This window comes from Cydia splendana, chromosome Z (genome assembly GCF_910591565.1).
Source record: "Cydia splendana chromosome Z, ilCydSple1.2, whole genome shotgun sequence".
Lineage (NCBI taxonomy): Eukaryota > Metazoa > Arthropoda > Insecta > Lepidoptera > Tortricidae > Cydia > Cydia splendana.
Window position 1 is genome coordinate 34,180,486 of NC_085987.1, and position 20,864 is coordinate 34,201,349.

Genomic DNA, 20,864 nt, shown 5'->3' on the forward strand with positions numbered 1-20,864 from the left:
AACTTTTTATGCATCTCGCTGGGTTATTCCCACTAGTTACCACCAAGTTCTTACCAGTGGTAACTACTGGGAATTTTTATTCCCAGTAGTTACCACTGGTAAAAGGTGGGATTTTTTTTCCCAGTAGTTACCACCAAGATATAGTTAGAATTGAATACTAATAAAAACCGTATAAATAGTATAATATAAATGTAGTGCTGTAATAAATAATTATGTGTCAGTTAGTGATTCAGTAAACTGCTTTAAAAGTGATCAAAAATATTAAAACAGTTTTACCGGTATAAGTGTAAAAACTAAAATAGAAGTCTCATTCTAGTTAAGTAGAAATTAACGTATTATCCGGATTAAATTTATCTTATTAACTGTAAATTGAATTACATATTTATACAAACGAACAAACAAATCAGTCAAAAACCGACAGAACTGATTTCGTTTTATTATTTACAGCTATGTACTTCATTTCGTTCTATTATAACACGACGCAGAACTGGAATATGTAGGTATTCATCATTTGTAGTCAGACTAAATAATTAAAGGGCATGGTTGTTATTAAAACCGCTTAGGGCGCGCTTCGGATGGGCTGGCTGCTCGGACTAACCAGCATAGGCTCGCATTCCAATTACGCTCGGGTAGTACATCGCTCGGTCATGTTACGCTGGTTGGCTCGATTGCTTAAACACCCACGCTAGCGGGATGGTAATAACACTCTACCAGAGGGGCATCAGGTACTATTCGTACACTTCTTTTTTTATATTTAACTTTTATTCTTTTGGAAAATATGTTTATTGGAAGAACGTGTAAGTAATTAAAATCACATAAAACAACCTTAACCCTTTGACCATTATTTTTTATAGCAATGAATCGAGAACTTTAACGATACGCACGGCATGAATTTTTTTTTATGTATTTCGAGAAAGAGAAATATATATATTATTTCGGGGTATCCGAATTATAAGACGGCAATATGTTTGCCGCTATCAGCCAAGGGCAGTAAGTGACAAGACCGTCATGTCAGTTTGCCGGGGGAACTACGGGTGGCATGAAGTATCTAAAATGAAAAAATCAAATACCAATAGAATGATAAGAAATAATTAAAACCTTTATTTAACTTAATATTTGTATAAGGTTAGTACGAGCGAGATGCATAGGAAGTAAGTTACACACATGCTAGCGAATATATCAATGTCAAACTCGTGGTAAGTTGGTAAGGCTACTGATCGGGGGTTAGGGTTAAAGGTTAAGGGGTCGGGGAATGGCGGTTGAAGGGTTGCTGGTTCAGGATCGAGGGATTCCTGGATCAGGGGTTGTTGTGCTGTGAGGTTGAGTGATCGGGGGGCTGAGGGATTGAGTCAGTGGCGGGGCGGGCCGATGGATTTAGTTGACAGGAATTATAATTTCCCAGACGGACTCGAGAAAATTCCTGATTACATATTTACTAAAGTAAAGGTACACAAATTTAGTGTTAAACATGATCTTGTTTTTCATTCATGCGTCGCGCTCTTAAAAATGCGTTAAAACTAAAAATGGTTAAATAAAAAGTTTTTACAAAAAAAATGAAACCGACTTCAAAAAGGATGAAATAAAATATTATCCTTTTTTATGTCTATGCGTTACCAACTGATATGTTTGAAGTCGGTGCCAAGCCAAGTAGTAACAATACCAGTCAAATCAAAGTCAAATAATCAGCTTTATGGCTACAAATCCCATTAGAACTGTACTTATAACTATTATAAATGTGTAAAGAATTCTTTCTGCCGCTTTGTCGCCTTTTAATGGCTAAACAACTGAACCGCTTTAGGTGAAAGGACCCCGCAGCAAACATAGGGAAAAAGTGGTTTCAGTTAAATCTCACGAAATTTTAGTATGATGGTAATTTGGCTCTCCTGATTATTTTTTTGTATGGGCACAACTCTCTCAGAAGTATACTTTCAGAAATAATTAATGTAATTGTTTTATACAAAATATGTGTTTGTTAACCATTTTTACGTAATTCCTCATGACAGTTGGTGGCTGCAACTTATAACTTATTGTTTTTAAATTAGCCGATTAAAAGAGGTGTTAAGGGGCCCACTGATTAACAGTCCGCCGGACGGTATCGAACTGTCAAAATTTTGTTCTAACTCACAGGCCGATACCGTCCGGCGGACGGTTAATCAGTGGGCCCCTTAAAGAGTGTCCGCTTAGTAAACTGAACAGTCCTTACAATGGGTCAAAATCTAAATAGCTCGGGCTTTTATCACTAGACGACGGAAGCTCTTGTAACTCTAATTGTTTCAAAAAGAACTAAAATAGACGCAATTATCGCGGTTGACCTTGGGTATTTTAACAAGTAGGTATAATTCGTTTAGTCCACAATTGTGTGGTTTGCAGTGTTAAATTATTTGCCCCAGTGGTATCAGCAGACATAAATACGGAATTCTAATTATACAAGGTAGGTACGGAAAATAATTTATTTTGTATACATACAACCGCTGTACATCTGTCCCCCGAACACTGGAATTTATTTAATGACAAAGATTGCAATATGGTTGCTTAAAAGTAGAAGGTTATGATACTTGATATTTTCAGCGTTTATTTTTTGAGTTTCGGTTTGATTCCATACTCAGATCGGTCAGATTCAGGTGAAATATAAAGTGTACAAAAAATTTAACCGCATTTCATTTCATTAAAAATGTAGGTACCTAAACGCAGTAAAAAAAGACTTGAATTTTAATATTTTATCACTAGCTCATTCCACCACGTATCAAACATGGAATTTTTAAGGTGTTCTAATGTATGGTTATTGTTAAAGCTGCTCGATCTAGAATTAGAAATAGGTACTTACTATAGCATTACAGCTTTGACCCAAACACTGAAACATAATTTAGAAGATTCATTGACTTTCCACTGCACAAATGGAATAAAGCTTGAAACTAACACGTTATTAATAAATACTTTAAAATTCAAAATATATTTATTTCTAGAAATACAGATATTTCAATAAAAGCAGTACGTTTATCCCCACACTAGGCTCAGCCTGTATCGTGGTAATCTTAGAGAAATAGCGAATACTGATGTTGCGGCTATTATTTTAACAGAATATAAATATCAAACCTACTACAATTATGTGCGCGTTATTTATTATTTTCTAAAAAAATGCCCTACAATCGGTACATAGTTTTAACAATCCCACACAATTTTAGGCCAAATTAATATCGAATAGCACTGACACGATGGTCTCATTAAAAGGGTTACGAATGTGGCAGCCGAGACTGTACTGATGTATTACCGACCGACAAACCACTAAGTTGCATGGTTAGTTTTTCATAACCGAGAAACTAGTTGGTCAGTTGATATATTTGTCAACCAACAATCTTGCGATCAATAGAATCTTAGAAGAGTTTGTATTGTATCTTGTGCGTATGCGTGGTTGAAGTCCTGGCGAAAGTTTGGAACCTCTAACAATTTATCTCAGATCCCTGCAGTCAAATGCAATGCAATCAACACTAGAGATTGCAAAAATTCGAAACTTTCAGGTACTTATTCGATTTTTATGTGACGAGATATAATTATTGTCATTTTATTTAAATACCTACTAATTGTAGTAAGTTTGTGCACTTTTCAACCAAAAGTGCACTATGTACACAAATCCTCGTCAAAGGTCAGGAAATGAGGCAAAAAAAGTTTTATACAAAACATCCTTCGGTAGTTCTAAGGACATTACTTGTATGTTATTTGAATACCTAACTGAAACAAAGATTACATATTTACAGGGTTGGGCAGATTAAGTGTCCTAGTTTAAAATAGCCATAAAATTAAAACAAAACTACGAATCTGAATATTAAACTTATCTTTATTTTAAGCATATATACTCTATATTTACAAAATTAATTCATTAGCTCAAATCGCTCTCCTTTAACTTGTATAACGCAGCGTCTTACGTAGGCGAACATCGCGCGAACGCGAGGCGAAGCGGCGCGACGCGGCTAAATCAATCCTTTGATGCCCATATAAGTGTCCTATACTACGTAAGCGAACTCGTTGCGAACGGGGCGCGATTTGCACGCGAACGTCGGGCGGCGCGGCGCGGCGAGATGCGGCGCGGAAAAAACAAACCGTTGTCCTCATGCCAAGCTAGCAACTCCCTGCATTTTTTCACTGTAGCTTTTTTCTGGGCTTCTGTTCATCCATGAATTTTTTGTTTTTTGTAGGCCTTCAGTCCAAAATCATGTCGTAATATACGACTCATTGATCGTCGGGATATTTTCATATCTTTAGCGAGTTTACTAGCACTTCTGGATTTTGCCGAATACGCTCACGAACATTTTTAATTATATTTTTGACACGAACAGATGGTGTTCGACCATGTTTGGGCCTGATTCTTGAAGATCCTGTTTTTTTAAATAGCTTAATGGTCCGAGATATGAATCTTACATTAATATCTAAATGTGTTACCTTAAATATCTCGCACGGTAGGAATTTTTGCTTGTATAAATTTAATAATGGCGTTTCGCGTATGGACGCGAAAACAATTTAAAAACAATAGATATCAAACTGACGTCTAGAAATCATAAATAAGTACGCATAAATTCTCGATTAATAAAAATTAATATATTTAAAAAAAGTTCCACTATATTTAAGTAAAATGGCAGTACAAAACTAGGACACTTAATCTGCCCAACCCTATACATCGGTTGTTGTACGTTACGAAAGTATAAAAACATTTCCTTGGGTTTTACCCTATGTGATTGAGGAACGCCATCTTCGTTCTCGCAAAATCTTGTATAGTAACTTTCTATGCCAATTAAAAAAGGGTTCACTTTACGCGTACGACACCATAGTCCGCCGTTGCGTATGGGCAAAGAGGCCTAATCCCAGTGATCTGAGTTGAGAGGCACATTTAGGAGACACTGCAGATACCTTCAACGCTAAGTCGAAGGAGTTGATGTTTGTGGGGTGAAGCCACTGTATTGCGCTTAGATGGTAAGTTATTCTGGAAACGGCAAAGCAGGATCTCAACATACGCCGGGAGCTTTCTTAGCCTTTCTCTTGTCGACTTGCTATCAAGTTATTAGTAAGTATACCTACTAGGAATAATGATTTATTTATCCTTGAGTCATTATTGCAATACAAGAAAAATAATTTTAGCAATTTGGAGAAAAATATTCTAGTCTATTTTTTATTCGGTAGACTAAAATGACATTTCATACTATGAAATGTTATTTTATGTTCATACTAGGAAATGTTATTTTAGTCTCCTCCTCCTCGCGTCGGTTTCCTCAATGCTGAGGGTCGTGACCATCTCGTCGAAATAGTTTTGTGCAGACCACTCGGCGCCATACACTTCTATCTGCTGCCTCGTGGAGAGCGTCGTGTATGGTGGTGTCGAGGGTGGTGCGGACCTGGTCAGTCCAACGTATCGGGCTTCTGCCCCTAGGTCTGTTTCCTTCCACTTTGCCAGTGACCACTAATTTTTCGAGATTATCGCTGCTTTTCCTGGCTATGTGTCCGAAGTACTCCAGAATCCTTCGTAGGCAGGCGGTAGAAAGCCTCGTCTGGATCTTGAGCTCCTGGAGAATCGATACGTTGGTGCGATGTGCTGTCCAGGGAATCCCCAGCATCCTGCGCCAGCACCAAATCTCAAAAGCATCAATGCGGTCACGGTCGGTTTTCTTTAAGGTCCACGTCTCTGCGCCATATAAGAATATGGAGAACACCAAAGTGCGCACAAGGTTAGTCTTGGTTTTCAGGGTGATGCTCCTGTCCTTCCATATCATTTTGAAGTTATTTTGGTCTACCGAATAAAAAAATAGACTAAGCGTCAACGGAAAAAGGACAATGCGCTTACTGCTGCATTTACAGCGTAGTAACATTCTTAGATTATCTGATGTAAAATGGGTGTGAGGCAAACGCATCAAGTTTAACCATTGACATAGATATCTAGGGACTGGGTTTACGGGCAATAATAATGAGGCATGACAGGGGCCAGTACAGCGGTGTGAAACCACTACAACGCGATTGGTTGATGAGTTCGCATCACGCGCGCGATTGGTTCACGAGTTCGCATTACGCGCGCTATTGGTCGCAACTACCTAGTAGTTGCACGATTGGCTGGAATTCGTGAGTAACACCGCTGAACTAGTAACATTTTTAGTGCCCCATTAGCCCGTCCTTAGATATTATACGCCAATGAGTTTAACGCTGCGTTTAGCACATAAAACAACTGCGCTCTTACAGTCATAAAATGTGGTTATATTTGTGCATAACTGACTACCCGCTAAAAAGTTGACTTCGCAACAAGAAGTATTAGGTGCAGCTTTTATGGTTTGTGGTACCATGTCGTGTCATCCTTTCTAAGATATTTAAGAATGTGCATTGCCACATCGTTTTGAGTGTCCAATGCACTTTGTCGTTCCAATGCATGAGATAATAAGGTCATTGGGCGTTTTGTTCGGACATATGACCCACAGCGTACACAAACGAAATAGGGCTAGGTATGTAGGTAAATGTATCTCCTACTCAGTGATATGAGTCGCATTCTTGCAAGCCATCGCAGAATTGAGAAAAAAATAAAAATCTTTTCTTATCAATTAGCCCTTATAGTATGAGGGCGCCGAAGGTGCCCGGCTTTGGTAAGCGTACAGCGTGTCCCGTACGTGACCCTTTTAGTATGACAAACTCAAAGGCGCCTGGCTAAAGAGTAGCCCGACAAAAGCCACGCTGTACGCTTAACAAAGCCGGGGGCGCCCTCATACTGAAAGGGTCGCGCGTAGTCCGACTCCGACGTACGTGACACGCTGTACGCTTACCAAAGCCGGCCCCCCATACTCAAAACGTCGGGCGTAGAAAAATTAAAATACCCGCGGGTAGGTAAGTATCCGGTATTTACCGGGTAAATACCCGCTCTCGGGTATTTACCCGGTAGTTACCCATCTCTACTTGCAGCACCAGGTTTATGTGCGAACTGACATACTATTGTAAATAAACAAATAGACTTCAATTGATTTAAAAATATAATAGAAAAAGAACTTAAACTAGCATAGAGTCGGACCAAGAAAAGTCTGCAGCGGATTTGATAGCCCACGCAGTACAAGTGTCATTTATACGTCACAATTTCATAGAAGTTTGACGTTTAAAATCACACGTACTCTGCGTGGGCTATCAAATCCGCTGCAGACTTTTCATGGACTGACTTTAGACAATAAAAAGGATTCAGAAACGGATGAATTCATCCCGTAACGACGCGAATAGAATTGCGTATCATATCGAGGGTAGGTAACTTACAATGGCGCTGGATCCAGCTGTCCCATCAGCCTGTTGAAAAATGCAAATCTTAATTATGCTCATAGGCAATAAAATGTTTCTTATCTAATTACCTACTTACAAAAAATATCAGTGTAAGAATATCAATGTTTATTTGTCACTCTCTCAAATGGGCAATTATGTTTGAGCGCTACTACTGTATATCCAGGGCTTAAACTATTTATAACCAAAGATTCCTTTTCAAGTTATAACTGTGCAGAATATAGATTTACTGTATATAAAGGTATTATAATGGTAAAACTTAGACATATCCCGCCTTCTGTAATTAATTTGATTATTTTGATTATCAAATCATATTTACGCACTTATTAAAACAATCTTACATTTGCCAAGCATGAAGATGAGTTGCACTGAAAATTACAATTTACTATGTATTATATATTTATTTACTTAATAAATAAAATAGGTAGCATTTAATATTTTCTGGCAGTTAGATCAATTTAAGTTTTGGTAGGCGTGTTGTGTTAGGCAGGCACGAGTTGAATGTAAATACTTACGTAGATTTATTAGGGACTGCGTCTTTGAAAATTATGAAAATGCTTAGTGACTCGATAAACTTTAGAACACCGCATGCTACAGAAATTTCAAAGCCTAACTTATGAATCTTATGATGTCGCTTAGAATTATTTAGTATAACTTTACATTACCTTAGCGTTGCAGGCACGTCCAAAACACTGTAAGTAGATAAACATAATTTAGTAGAACAATTTAAAGGGTGTAACTAAATAAAACTGTCAATTTCAAAGACAAAAATCTGATATAATAATTAAGAAACTATATTATAGTTTTAGTAAAATAAAAAGCATCTTTCAACAGGCATTATATTTAGTTTAAGTTTTATTACTGGACTTTTTGTACTCGCGATACAACTTCGTCCTAACTGACCTTACTGAGACAGTTTTTCAATATGAAATCAACAGAACTATGGGGTAATTTTAAATCCTTCGCCATTGAACTTAGGATGTTGCGGATTTCCACGCCATTTGGAAACGACTACCTATCTCGCGGCGTTGTCTTCTGTTCATCGTGGCAACTGAACAAATCCTAATAGGTATCTGAAATTCTTTAAATAGAAATAGAGAATGTGAGAACGACAGTTCATACGGCACGGCAGCAAGAAAATGGTAGCCATCTTGTTTGAAAGTTACATGCCTTAGACGTAGATCTAGTAAGAGTGGCGGGAGTGTGAATTGGATAGAACCCAATGGCGGAAAGAGGGTAAGTGGGTGGCATTGCTTAGCAGTGGGCTCTCTTTTAAGTAGTTTGATGTACTAACTTAAATTTCGATATAATTTGAATATAAGTATGCATTAGAATTCGTCGAAGCTTCCTTAATTTCACCTATAATACCTATATGTTGTCCCCCATGTAGCTCAGACTTAACACTGGACGATGAGAGCTAACATACCTTACGTTGTTAATATGACTAATAGGCTCAATAACCCCATAGCCGCATTACATTAACCACATCTTCTAGTATACATATTTATGTTTCAAAATTGTAAGTCTTCCGCGGTAGAAATGGAATGGGTCTCAACTGCAACTTATTTACGTAGTAAGTACATATATAAGTACTTATCTTTTATCTTAATACACTGACAGCGTCGGCGCTATGCGGGTTCTCTGTTCGTAGGCGCTTTTCAATACATTAAGTACGTATTGTGTCGTATTATCGGCTACGCTCGTAGCACGTAACTCAATTTGACAGTGAACTCATTAAAATTAAACCGTTTATTTACCTTTGCCATGCATGTGTTCGAGTGACCATTACACTGAAAATAATAAAAATGGTGATGACCATTTGATGACAACACAAAATTTGAATAAAATGCTCTAGTACCTTTAAGCTAAATAAGTTTGAAAAGTTCATTTTTGTATTTTTAAAATAAAAGAAACGAAAAATTTCAGAGATCAACAATTATATTCCTCTGTGACCTCTGTCATATCATCAATCATATATTTTTTAACGATTTTTTATGTTGAATGTTTTTTTTAGGGTCTGAGCATGTAATATATTTAGATCATATAAAGGCTGCTAAATACATCATATATTGGCGAATCATGAAGGACAGGGGCACCTATTTCCAATAGCATTAAAAGAAAATGTCGGGAGCCCCGAGACGTGAATATCAATTATTCACGTCTCCAGAAGTAATGCTCTATTTCTCCAACATGCATGCACGTCAATGAAACGCGAACAGATGTCGGATTAAGAGCCAATACTTCACTAGTTCTTTTATTAGCCATTTCAGTCGAATTAACTTCCATTATGTAATATTTTAAATCATCCCACAATCTCCGACGGATTCATAGTAAGTATGTACATATTAACTCACATAAATAGACGAGTCTACCGACCATATCGACGGGTCATAGTAAGTACGTCCAACAAAGTAGCAGTCCAGCAAAGCATGCAGTTCACGTCATTTCTTGGCTTGGTTCATATGCACTGTCTCCTAACAAAAATGCATTTGGGAACGGCCTCCAACCATACATATTTACATAAATGCCTGTCTGAGCTTAGATACTTATTTTTTGGAAGTGTACTTAAAATGTGCCTTGGCATTTAAGATATGTTTTAATAACTAATGAAAAGGGAAGTCTCTGGATGATATTGTTTTTTTTTACGCATTGGCCAAAGTCAAACTTAGGCCTAAAACTGGTATTAGAGAAAAAAAAACAATAAAAGACAACAACCAGTTTTAGGGTTCCGTACCCAAAGGGTAAAACGGGACCCTATTACTAAGACTCCGCTGTCCGTCCGTCCGTCACCAGGCTGTATCTCGTGATCTGTAATAGCTAGACAGCTGAAATTTTCACAGATGATGTATTTCTGTTGCCGCTATAACAACAAATTGTAAAAACAGAATAAAATAAAGATTTAAGTGGGGCTCGACTATATCTTCTCAAATAACCCTGGATTTTGTTAGTCGTCTTCGTACCATTATGTAAGTTTCTTGATTAATATTCAACGAATCTTCTGGTTTCGGCATTTTTTTTCCCGTTTCTCGGTTCGTAAGGGATTTGTGGGGGAAGGGTATTCATCGATACAACAACTTGGAAGGGCTTTGAATTAGAGCCTTTCGTAATCGTTTAATTGCTTATCTCCGGTGGAATTACATTGACAAATAAATGATTGAGCACACACGTAGAAGGAATTACTCTAGCCTGATTTTTTGTGAGGCACGTATGGCATATATATGAACGGTATGAACCACATATTATTAGTTTCAATATAGAAGCTGGTGCTGGCGGCTCCATATTAAAACTGGATAGTGGACATTTTCTTCCTTCTCCATTCTTCGAAGTAAAACGTTACCTCTCCGACTTTGCATATGATAAAAGGTTCGCCGAGAATTATGACACGCAGAAACTGATGTAAGTGGTAATTTGTTAAAAAAACCAGCCAAGTGCAAGTCGGACTCGCGCACCAAGGGTTCCGTACCATTACACAAAAACGGCAAAAAAATGACGTTGTATGGGAGCCCCATTTAAATATTTATTTTAATCTGTTTTTAGTATTTGTTGTTATAGCGGCAACAGAAATTGCTGTGAAAATTTTAACTGCCTATAGCTTTCACGGTTAATGAGATACAGCCTGGTGATGGTGACAGACAGACAGACGGACAGCGGAGTCTTAGTAATAGGGTCCCGTTTTTACCCTTTGGGTACGGAACCTTAAAAATGACTGCATTCTTAGCCTGTCCTAAAATTTGGTAAAACAAACAAATCTCTGATAGTTCATGTCTAGTAAACTTACACTAGAATGACAAAACGCTCCAGTACACTGAAAACGAATAGTTGTTTATAGTGAACAGTCAAATCATTAGCCAAAACTTAGAATAGAATACATTTATTTAAGTCTCAACATGTGGTTATTACATAAGACGTATTATACAAAGAACAGACGAAAAAAGGACCTTTTCTACGGATGACGTAAAAATGTCACCGATTTGCACACAGGAGCTTTGGTAAATAAAATAAGTATTACGAAACTTATTACCGTAAGATACGATTATTTAATAAAGTATTTATTTTACAAGGTCACGGTTACCCCTTCGTGGGCAGCTGGGCCCACAGAAAATTCATCCCGCGGGCTCATTGACCCCTGTCGGTTTTTTCCGTGGGTGAGTCGAACACTACTCACTCACTACTCGGCTGACGGGCTTTAGTTAATCAAATCAGCGTATCCAGAAATTGTAATTTACTAAATTCTCTTTGCCATTTCGATCTACTTTTGGCTCCTTTACAACTCGAAAGAATCGACTAATAAATAAAAAAATAATAATATTATGGGACATTTTAACAGATCAACCTAGCCGAAAATTAGAAAAAATCAAAGTGAAACGCTATCGACATAGATTTTCATACATTGACCCGCCTGTTGCTATCTCTATTATAAATAATTTATAATAATATTAATAATAGCTATACGCTCGCAGGGTGGAAGTGAAATATGCCTAAGACGCGAGTTGGTACAGTGGCTGTTTACAGCGCACCGCTGCACACCTCTCCACGCCCTGAGCCGCTCACGCGATGTTGTCCCCTTGTCGCTCCGTGCGAGCGGTCGTTTTCGGGGACCCATATTGTATATTGGCGAGTCACCACCTGCCCGCAAACATTAGTACGAGGGTTGCACTAAATATATCGGGAATAGAAAAAATAGACAAATGTATCGAGTTAAAAATACTTTTACTGTTTTTCAAAGTATTCTCCTAACATATTCTCGCATTTTTCCATACGTTCAAACCAATTATTGAAACAGTTATTCTATTCTAAAGTACTAATAGTCTCCGAAATGGCATTTTGAAGGCATCGACTGCTTCTTCCGGAGACTGGAATCGTTGACAGCGTAACTTTTGTTTAATTTTTGGGAATGTATAAAAATTGTTCATAGGACTTAGGTCGGGGCTATATAGCGGATGGTCCTTTATTTCGATGTTATTATGCTGTAAATACTCCTTTGTTTGACGAGCGGTGTGCGGGCTGGCTTTGTCATGATGGAGGATGATGCGTCGGTTACAGTTATCTTTTCTAAATATGCCAACGATTTCAGGCAAGCTCGTTTTCATAAATCCAAACTCGTGACTGGTTTTTATTTTCGGGTTTGTATGCATGTATCCACGTTTCATCACCCGATACGATATTAAAAACTGCGTTTGAAGTTCCATTGTTGAACCTTTCTCGATTTTTACGGCGCCAAATGACCCGTATTTTGTTCTTCGGAAAGTAGATGCGGGATCCAACGGGAAAACAGTTTTCTTACGCCTAGTTCTGTTTGCAAGATTGTTTGAATTTGACTCATTCCAATCCCTAAACATGACTGAATTTCACGATATGTGACATGTCGATCTTTCTCAATCAGGTTCTTCCGCACTGCGTCGACGTTTTCTTGAATGACCGCAGATTTTGGCCGACCTTCACGCACATCATCACTAAGATTCACACGACAGATTCACTGAAATTCGGAAAACCAGCGATAAATGGTCGTCTTCGATGTAACTTCCTCCCCAAATGCAGAAGTCATCCGCTCTAAGCTTTGTTTTTGTGATAAACCGCTTTTGAAATCGTAAAAAACCATCGCTCTTTTTTCCCGCGTTAGTTCCATTTTGACAACGGCCACTTCGCTTAGACAACAAATAAAAAAAAAAGTGTGTAGTTTTCTTTTCAAACTGTCAGTTGTGTTGAGTTGTCAGACCTCTATGATTGAGTCGCTTAACTTCAAACTCGGGTAAATCCATTTCTGACATTTTTTAAGATTTTTGTATATAATAAAAGGTTAAGAAACTGGTTTTGTTTCTATTTTATGGGTTAAGTATAATTTCGTGTAGTTTTTGAGAAAAATAACGTTAAAATCACAATATTTTATCAAAATCAGGTAAATACATATGACAGTTCATTTCAAATGAAGGCAAGTCCATCAAAGCCAATCAGCGAAAGAAGTTTGTTCAATATGGCTGTCAGTTGACGTAAACTCTGCGTCAATAAATCTGCAGTTTACACTTTTGTCGTGCATTTGAAAATGCTCGACAAATTAAAAATAAATAGTTCCAATGGAAAATTCCATTAAAATTGTGCCGCCCGGCCTAATATAAAAGTACGCCAGAAAAAACTGGAAACTGCAAGAATTCGGTAAGTTTTAAATGCTTATTATGCGTAGTTTGATAAATGATGAGTTGACACTAGTGTTAGGCTAGCCATTATCGATGGAAGAATATCATACTATTATGTATTTCACAAACTTTACTTTCCGATCAGGTTTGTGTAGTTATACAGGAGGAACAAAATGTAAGTCTGTGTAAGTCTGAATATGTTATGCAATTTTGCTGCAAAATACATGATAAAAAATATAATTGTGTAAAATATAGTACTAACAGCTGTTTATTATTTCGAATGTTTAACCTGGAGCAAATATTACGCTGAGTTTGTTTTTTAATATAGTGTCACTTGCATCAGAGATTTGTCCTATAAATAAGCACCATAAGAGATTTCTCTTATAAATAAGTTTATTCTATTCTAATGGTTTGCCTGGCTTGATTTTGCGTGTTTTTTTCCAAGTGTGCATTGGTTGTTTAGCTTCCTTACGTGACAAACTAACGCTTTGATATTTTGTTTTCAGATATTCAACCAAAAACAACCACCAAAAAAACCTATATGCGGTCATGACACCATGGCTTATATAAATGCAGCAAGTTAAGTTCGAACGATGTCCTATTTTTTAATCAAGTGTTTTATAAAACGAACGACAAAATTAAACAGGACAATTTTATTCTCAAGCATGTCGTATCCACAGTCGTACGTAGACGTCGCCCTAAGACTGGAAGCAAACCAGGAAAGCAAATGGCTCTTAAATACTTCATTCACAAGAAAAAAGGCAAACAGTTGATCCCTGTTTGCAAAAAAGCCTTTTTAGGCATTCTGAATTTAAAAAAGAGCAGAGTAGAAGGTGTAGCTAAGCGTCATTTTTTTACTGGATTAATGTAGCGATGGAGACAAAAAATCGCACGCATACCGTTCACGCAAAGAAGCTGTTGAAAAGTATATTCAGACTTTGCAACCTCTAGAAATTCACTACAGTCGGGACAAAATTCGGCAACGGCAATATTTGCATGCAGAGCTTAATATAAAAAAGCTATGGAACATGTATTCCGATGGAGCACTGCCTGGCTTTTCAGTTAGCCTCAGTTTCTTTCGGAAAATTTTCGTCAAGAGTTTTAATATTGGATTTGGCAGTCCTAGGCAGGACGTGTGTTCAACGTGCCTCGAACTGATGGAAAAAATAAATATCGAAAAAAATGATAGCGAAAAGGTAAGACTTATAACTGAATGGCGAATTCATAAGCTTCGTGCAAAAGCATTTTTTAAACTACTGAAGTAAGAAGATAATAATGAGATACTGTTATCTTTTGATTGTCAAAAAAATTTGCCACTGCCCAAAATACCGGATCAATCCGTTTACTACTCACGACAGTTGTACTTGTACAATTTTACCATCGTTAGAGGATCATCTCATAACAATCTGTCCAAAGACAACGTATATTCGTACGTATGGACAGAAGAAACTGCATATAAAGGGTCAAACGAAATTTGTTCAGCCGTCATTGATTGTTTGAACAAACTGAATAGAACTGGAATTGAGAAGATACGTCTCATGGCCGATGGTTGCGGAGGCCAAAATAAGAATTCCATCATGTTGAGTGCTCTGATGAACTGGCTTTACTTGAACTCTCAAAACGTCAAAAGTATGGAAATAATTTTTCCGGTCACTGGACATTATTTTCTGCCATCAGACCGTGTCTTTGCATTAACAGAAAAAAAAATCAGGAAAATGGATACGATTTTAACACCCGAAGACTACATTGATTTTCTAAAGGAGCACGCAATAGTTTTGCATTTAGGAACGGACATTCCAATATTTGATTTTAAAACAGAAAGCAGAAATGTATTGAAGTCGACCCAAAGCTTTCATTTTCAACTAACAAAATGTAAAAGATTTATCATAATTCGTAACTATACACGGAGGTCAAGTCCAAACACGCGGTGAAATGTGATAAAAGTGTCGCTAAAACAATTAACAAACGCGGCCAAACGTTTAAAAAATATAGTCCAGAGAGACCGCAAGTCGGAGTTCCAGTTAAAGAAGCTAAACTAATTGATGTACGCAAATTGCTGGAAACGCACTTTGGCCTTGGCCAAGACTGGGCATCGTTAGGGCCATTAAAGTATTACAAAAAAGTGCTTAACAGTGAGAACGTAATAGGGCGACCAATGCACGAAGAACTAATCGAAGAAGACGATTCAGAAGAGATATTTTATTTTGTTTGACATATATTTAAGGGTTATAATTCGGTAGTAAAAAATAAAAAGCCTTTTATTTCTCTAATTTATTTATTTCATTTAATTGTAGCCTTCTTATTTGTGCACATTGCAATTGAAGTGTCGAACATTTGGACAGCGTCGGGGACTGGTGCAGTCAGCGTTAAATATACAGTTACAGCCAAAGTGACCACATAGTTCGATTTAGAACTATTTGGCCACTTTGACTGTTACTATACCGATATTTGACGCCGACTGTACTTCTCAACTTATCAACTAGCTCTTTGACACCCTTATCACTCCCACCTTATCCTCATTCATCGTGCAAATAATGTATCTTACTATAATAATATAAATGAGGTCGACAACTACACATATGTACAGGTTGTACATGTAAATCGGTCAGTATGTTTATCTAGTAATGTAGGTATATCTAATTTCAGACTCTTCCATACCAACTGATTTAAATGTTACACCCTGTATATTATAAGTATTTAACAATCAATCACCGTATCAATTTTCTAAATAGCTTTTAAACTAAGCAGGAGAGGCAAAACTCGCAAAATAAATTAATAAAATCCTCGACACTCATGTTAATATTATTTGACTGCTCCTGCTGACAGTTGGCACACAAAGACGAGGGTGTTACTCCTATCTGAATAGGTATTTGCCAACCCAACATTGCGTCTGTGTATAATTGTTTTAAAATTATATTCGGTAATTTTAATGATGAAAACCCAAAATGCATCTCCCTTATCTGAAAAATAAAGAATGAAGAATATAAAATATATAAAATAAATACGATCAAAGATGGGTTTTCATTAAGAAGTAACATAATAATATAGATACTTACCCGTTGAGAATCAGATAACCCATTATTAGTAGTAAACAGTCTAAGATATGTTTCCTCATCATTGACATGGTATGAGATTAATGAGAATAAATAATAAACCTGTGTCTTAGGCTTTATTACGCTAAAACAAAACGATAGGAAAATATTCAATGACAACTTCAAATTCATGACATTCTTCCCTCCTTAGCCCTGAACGTAGTCCGACAGATGGGAAGGGGGTCGTCGAGCTCGAGCCGAACGACGTGGCTCATTCGGAATAAAAGGGCTAGGAGTTGGCTCTGTGGTCACGTCTGGAGCTCCGACATTTTGGGTTGTTTCAGTCGCGGGGTCAGAGGGCCCAGCAATGGGATCTGCAAGTACTTCATTTCCATGAAATTCAAAATCATGATTTTCTTCATTCTCTACACCGTGTATAGGAGTAAGATCATTTGTGTTAGTCTCCGTTAGTGGCACTGCACCCCTGGGAGCGAGGTGGCGATTCGAAACCAGCATCTCTTTTCCGTTTGATAATCTCACTGAACTATAGCTGGGATTTGCTTCTATTAAATCAACTTCGTCTACCAGAGGGTCGTACTTGCTTGCACGAATGAATTTTTTGAGGAGGACTTTGCCAGGCTGTAGCCATGCTGGCATAGATTGCCCCCACGAAGATCGTCGACAGTGGTTAAACATTCTCTCGTGCGGTGTCTTATTAGTCGAGGTGCAAAGTAAAGATCGGATGCTATGTAACGCTTGTGTCATCACAGTCTCCCACATGGTGATAGGCAAGTTTTTGGTTTTCAATTGGATTCAATTGGATGTAAAGCAAGGCGAATTGTTTGCCATAGAGTGCCATTCAGGCGTTCGACCTGTCCATTTCCTTGAGGATTGTAAGGTGAGGATCTGCTTGTGGACATGCCCTTAGAGTGTAAAAAGTCTTTCATTTCAGTGGACATAAAAGAAGTCCCTTGGTCCGTATGAATAGTTGCCGGGTATCCAAATACAGGAAATAGTTCGCTCAGGTGTTTTGTGACGGTTTCCGTGCTCATATCTGAGCAAGCATACGCAAAGGGAAATCTGGAGTATTCGTCTATGATTGTGAAAATATACTTGTTTCGCGTTGCTGATGGTATTGACCCTTTGAAGTCCATAGATAATCTCTCGAAAGGAGCGGTAGCTTTTATTAAAGTCCCGGTTGATTTGTTGAATCTGGGTTTGATTTCCGCACATGTAGGGCATGATGATACGACTCTCTTTACATCATCACAGCTAAATGGTAAATTTTTAGACCTAATCCAGTGTGTTAGCCGAGCCACACCAGGATGACAAAGTGATTGATGTAATTCCTTTAGACGGTCATCGGTTGACGTTGCACAGCAAACTTGCCTGACAGAGCGTCTGCTACAGTGTTTTGACTTCCTGGACGATATTTGATGTCAAAAGTATAATTTGAAAGTTCTATTCTCCATCTTAGAATTTTATCATTCTTTATTTTACTGGCATGCCCTTGTAGCATATAAGCTACTGATTTTTGATCAGTTACGAGATAAAATGATCGTCCGAGTAAATAAAGTCTCCATTTTTTAAGGCTTTCTATTATAGCGTAAGCTTCCTTCTCGATGATAGGGTAGTTCTTCTCACTGTCGCTTAGAGATTTCGAAAAGAATGCCACAGGTCGGCCATTTTGTGTTAGCGAGGCTGCGATGGAATAATCTGATGCATCTGTTTCAACAGTAAAAGTTTCATCAGGATCGATAGCGGACAGCGTAGACTTAGATATAAAGCGTTTAATTTCTTCAAATGCAGCTGCTTGTCTGGAGTCCAAAGGGTATTTCTCTACTAGTGTTAGCGGGTGTAACTTATTTGAAAAGTCGGGCACCCATTTAGAGTAGTGTGAAAACAGTCCTATGGCTCGTTTTAGGGATGCTGAATCTTGAGGCAATGCTAAATCGAGGAGCGGACGTATTCGGTCTGGATCGGGTTTTACAATTCCATTATTTATATTATATCCAAGAATACTGATATCTGTCAAAGCGTATTGACTCTTTTCTTTGTTGATGGTCAGGTGATACTTCTCTGCGATTTTTAAAAATGTATTTAGTTTTTCGTCGTGGTCTTTCTTATCTTTCCCGCATACAGTTATGTCGTCCAAATATATTCCATCAATATTTGTTTTTCGGATTATTGAATCTATAGCTCTTTGGAAACATGCAACACCGTTCGTCACCCCAAACGGGATACGGCGGAATCGATATAAATTGCCCGCTGCTTCAAAGGCTGTTAAGGGCTTATTTTCAGGAATAATAGGAATTTGGTGATAGGCTGACTTTAGGTCGATTTTGCTGAATACTTTGAAGTTTCAAACCTTCGCAATAACGTCTTCGATGTTAGGAAGAGGATATGCATCTAGGTAAGTATACTTGTTTACTGTTTTCGAGTAGTCTATACACATACGTTTTTTGTGTTGCGCGCCGCCTGTCAGGAGGACCTGAGCGCGCCATGGCGAATTACTTTCTTCAATGATTCCGTCAGTTAGAAGTTTCTTAATTTCATCTTCGATAAACTTTTGATCTTGAGGCGCAAATCGGCGAGATTTCACTGCAACCGGGTGACATTCATGTGACATATTGGCAAATAAATCGACGGGGTCGATATAAGCTTCTTCTAAGGCGAACAGTTTTAATGGAGGTAAGTGACCGCCAAAATCAAATTCTACTGAAGAATATTGCCTCAGTACGTCACTACCCAATATAACATTGCAGCACAGATTTTTCAATACTCGAAGGATTATGCCAGAATGAGTCCGCTTTTCTAGGGTTATGGTTGCTGAATGGACTTGAGTAACGTTTGATTGGTGCTCTGATGTCGCCATTGATACGCTTTGGCCCCAGGGCTTCGTGGTTAGACCGTATTGTTTAATGACTTCTTCGTCTATGAAACTCGTTGAACTTCCTGTGTCGATCAAGGCTCGGAGACTTATTCCATTTACCTCGATAGTTGTGATGCATTTTTCTGTCCCACTTGCTGCTAGTGTCAAAAATAAAGACTCGTTTCCACTTTGTTCGTCATCGTTTGCTACTATGGCTGCGTTTTGCAAGGCGTTCCCTCTACACACTTTCGCAAAGTAGCCTTGTTTGCCACATTTAAGGCAGGTGGCCTGAAAAGCAGGGCACAGTCGACGAGGATGGCGTGGGTTTGCACAGAAGTACCATTTTTCATTTTGAGAATTTGTCAAGTATGTATTAGGTTTCCGAGTTGAAGCTGTAGCTGCGGCAGTGGGCGTGGATTGTGCAGGAATTGGCGAGGATTGACTGACTGCAGCGGTTTGTTGTGGAATGAAACTTTGCGATTTTATTTGGGCAGATTCTAAGGCACGATTGTGATTGTGAGCTTCATCTAGCGTAAGAGTCATATTTTCAAGTAATCGTTGACGAATTGCGGAAGACGATAGACCCGCGATAAATGAATCTCTGATGAAATCTTTTTCGTATTGGTCGGCGGTAACTGCTTTAAAACAGCAATCTTTAGAGAGTAGTTTAAGAGCTTGAAGGTACTGGTCGACAGTCTCACCATTCTGTTGACGTCGGGAGGCCAGATTATGGCGTGCGAATATCTCACTCTTCGGTTTGACGAACAAACATTCCAGCGTAGACATAGCGCTGTTATAGTCACTTGTTTGAGCGATATATTCGTAAATATTTGGCGCTATGCGATTAATAAGCAGTTTATATTTTACCGCATCCGTTTCGGCTTTGCATTCTTGAAGAAAATTTTCAAGTCTTTTTCCAATGGAGCCATTTTGAAGCATTTTGGCTATCCAACGGATCTGCTTCGAATCTTTCGGGTCTAAGATACTTTTCCATTTTTACTGTTCTGTCTTACACGAGTTTTAACGGAAATTTAGCGTAATAAATTGACATAGTATGAGATTACTGAGAATAAATATTAAACCTGAATCTTAGGCTTCATTACGCTAAAACAAAACGATAGGAAAATATTCAATGACAACTTCAAATTCATGACAATCATATTTAGAATAAATTTATACGTAGCATCATATGATAAAGATTATTGCGTAGAGCCATTTTCTTCAATGATTGCTGTATGGAAGGTAGAGGTGAGGAAAACAATCTTCATGTATTAAAAAGTGTCCCTCAAAAACATTAAAATGCGGCGCCACTGTGCATCGCGAACCAATTTTTGATGGTCTCTTAGCCTTGTCGGTAGTGACCCCGCTTATGAAGCAGGAGGTCCCGGGTTCGAATCCCGATAAGAGCATTTATTAGCTTTTTATTTTTTGTAATTATAAGTATTTATATATCAATATATAAATTAATATTGATATACATACGTAAGTTGCAAAAGATAGAGAACAGAAATTGTGATGACCAGCATCACTGGAGGAGGCATTCGC

General features: G+C 38.0%; 1 protein-coding gene across 11 annotated transcripts in view; it reads right to left on the minus strand.

Annotated features, from left to right (window-relative positions):
* The window catches only part of LOC134803977 (keratin-associated protein 9-1-like), a 97,686-nt gene that overhangs the window by 53,404 nt on the left and 23,418 nt on the right, over positions 1-20,864 (minus strand). For 9 of the 11 annotated variants that reach the window (XM_063776830.1, XM_063776825.1, XM_063776828.1 and 6 more), the window contains 7 exons: positions 11,063-11,089; positions 9,042-9,074; positions 7,950-7,976; positions 7,626-7,652; positions 7,264-7,293; positions 2,825-2,851; positions 2,467-2,493 (listed from right to left, as the gene is read on the minus strand). In XM_063776830.1, the coding sequence (XP_063632900.1) occupies positions 2,467-2,493; positions 2,825-2,851; positions 7,264-7,293; positions 7,626-7,652; positions 7,950-7,976; positions 9,042-9,074; positions 11,063-11,089 (198 nt within the window). The remainder of the gene's footprint in view (positions 1-2,466; positions 2,494-2,824; positions 2,852-7,263; positions 7,294-7,625; positions 7,653-7,949; positions 7,977-9,041; positions 9,075-11,062; positions 11,090-20,864) is intronic. The other 2 variants (XM_063776827.1, XM_063776834.1) reach the window with 1 other exon arrangement.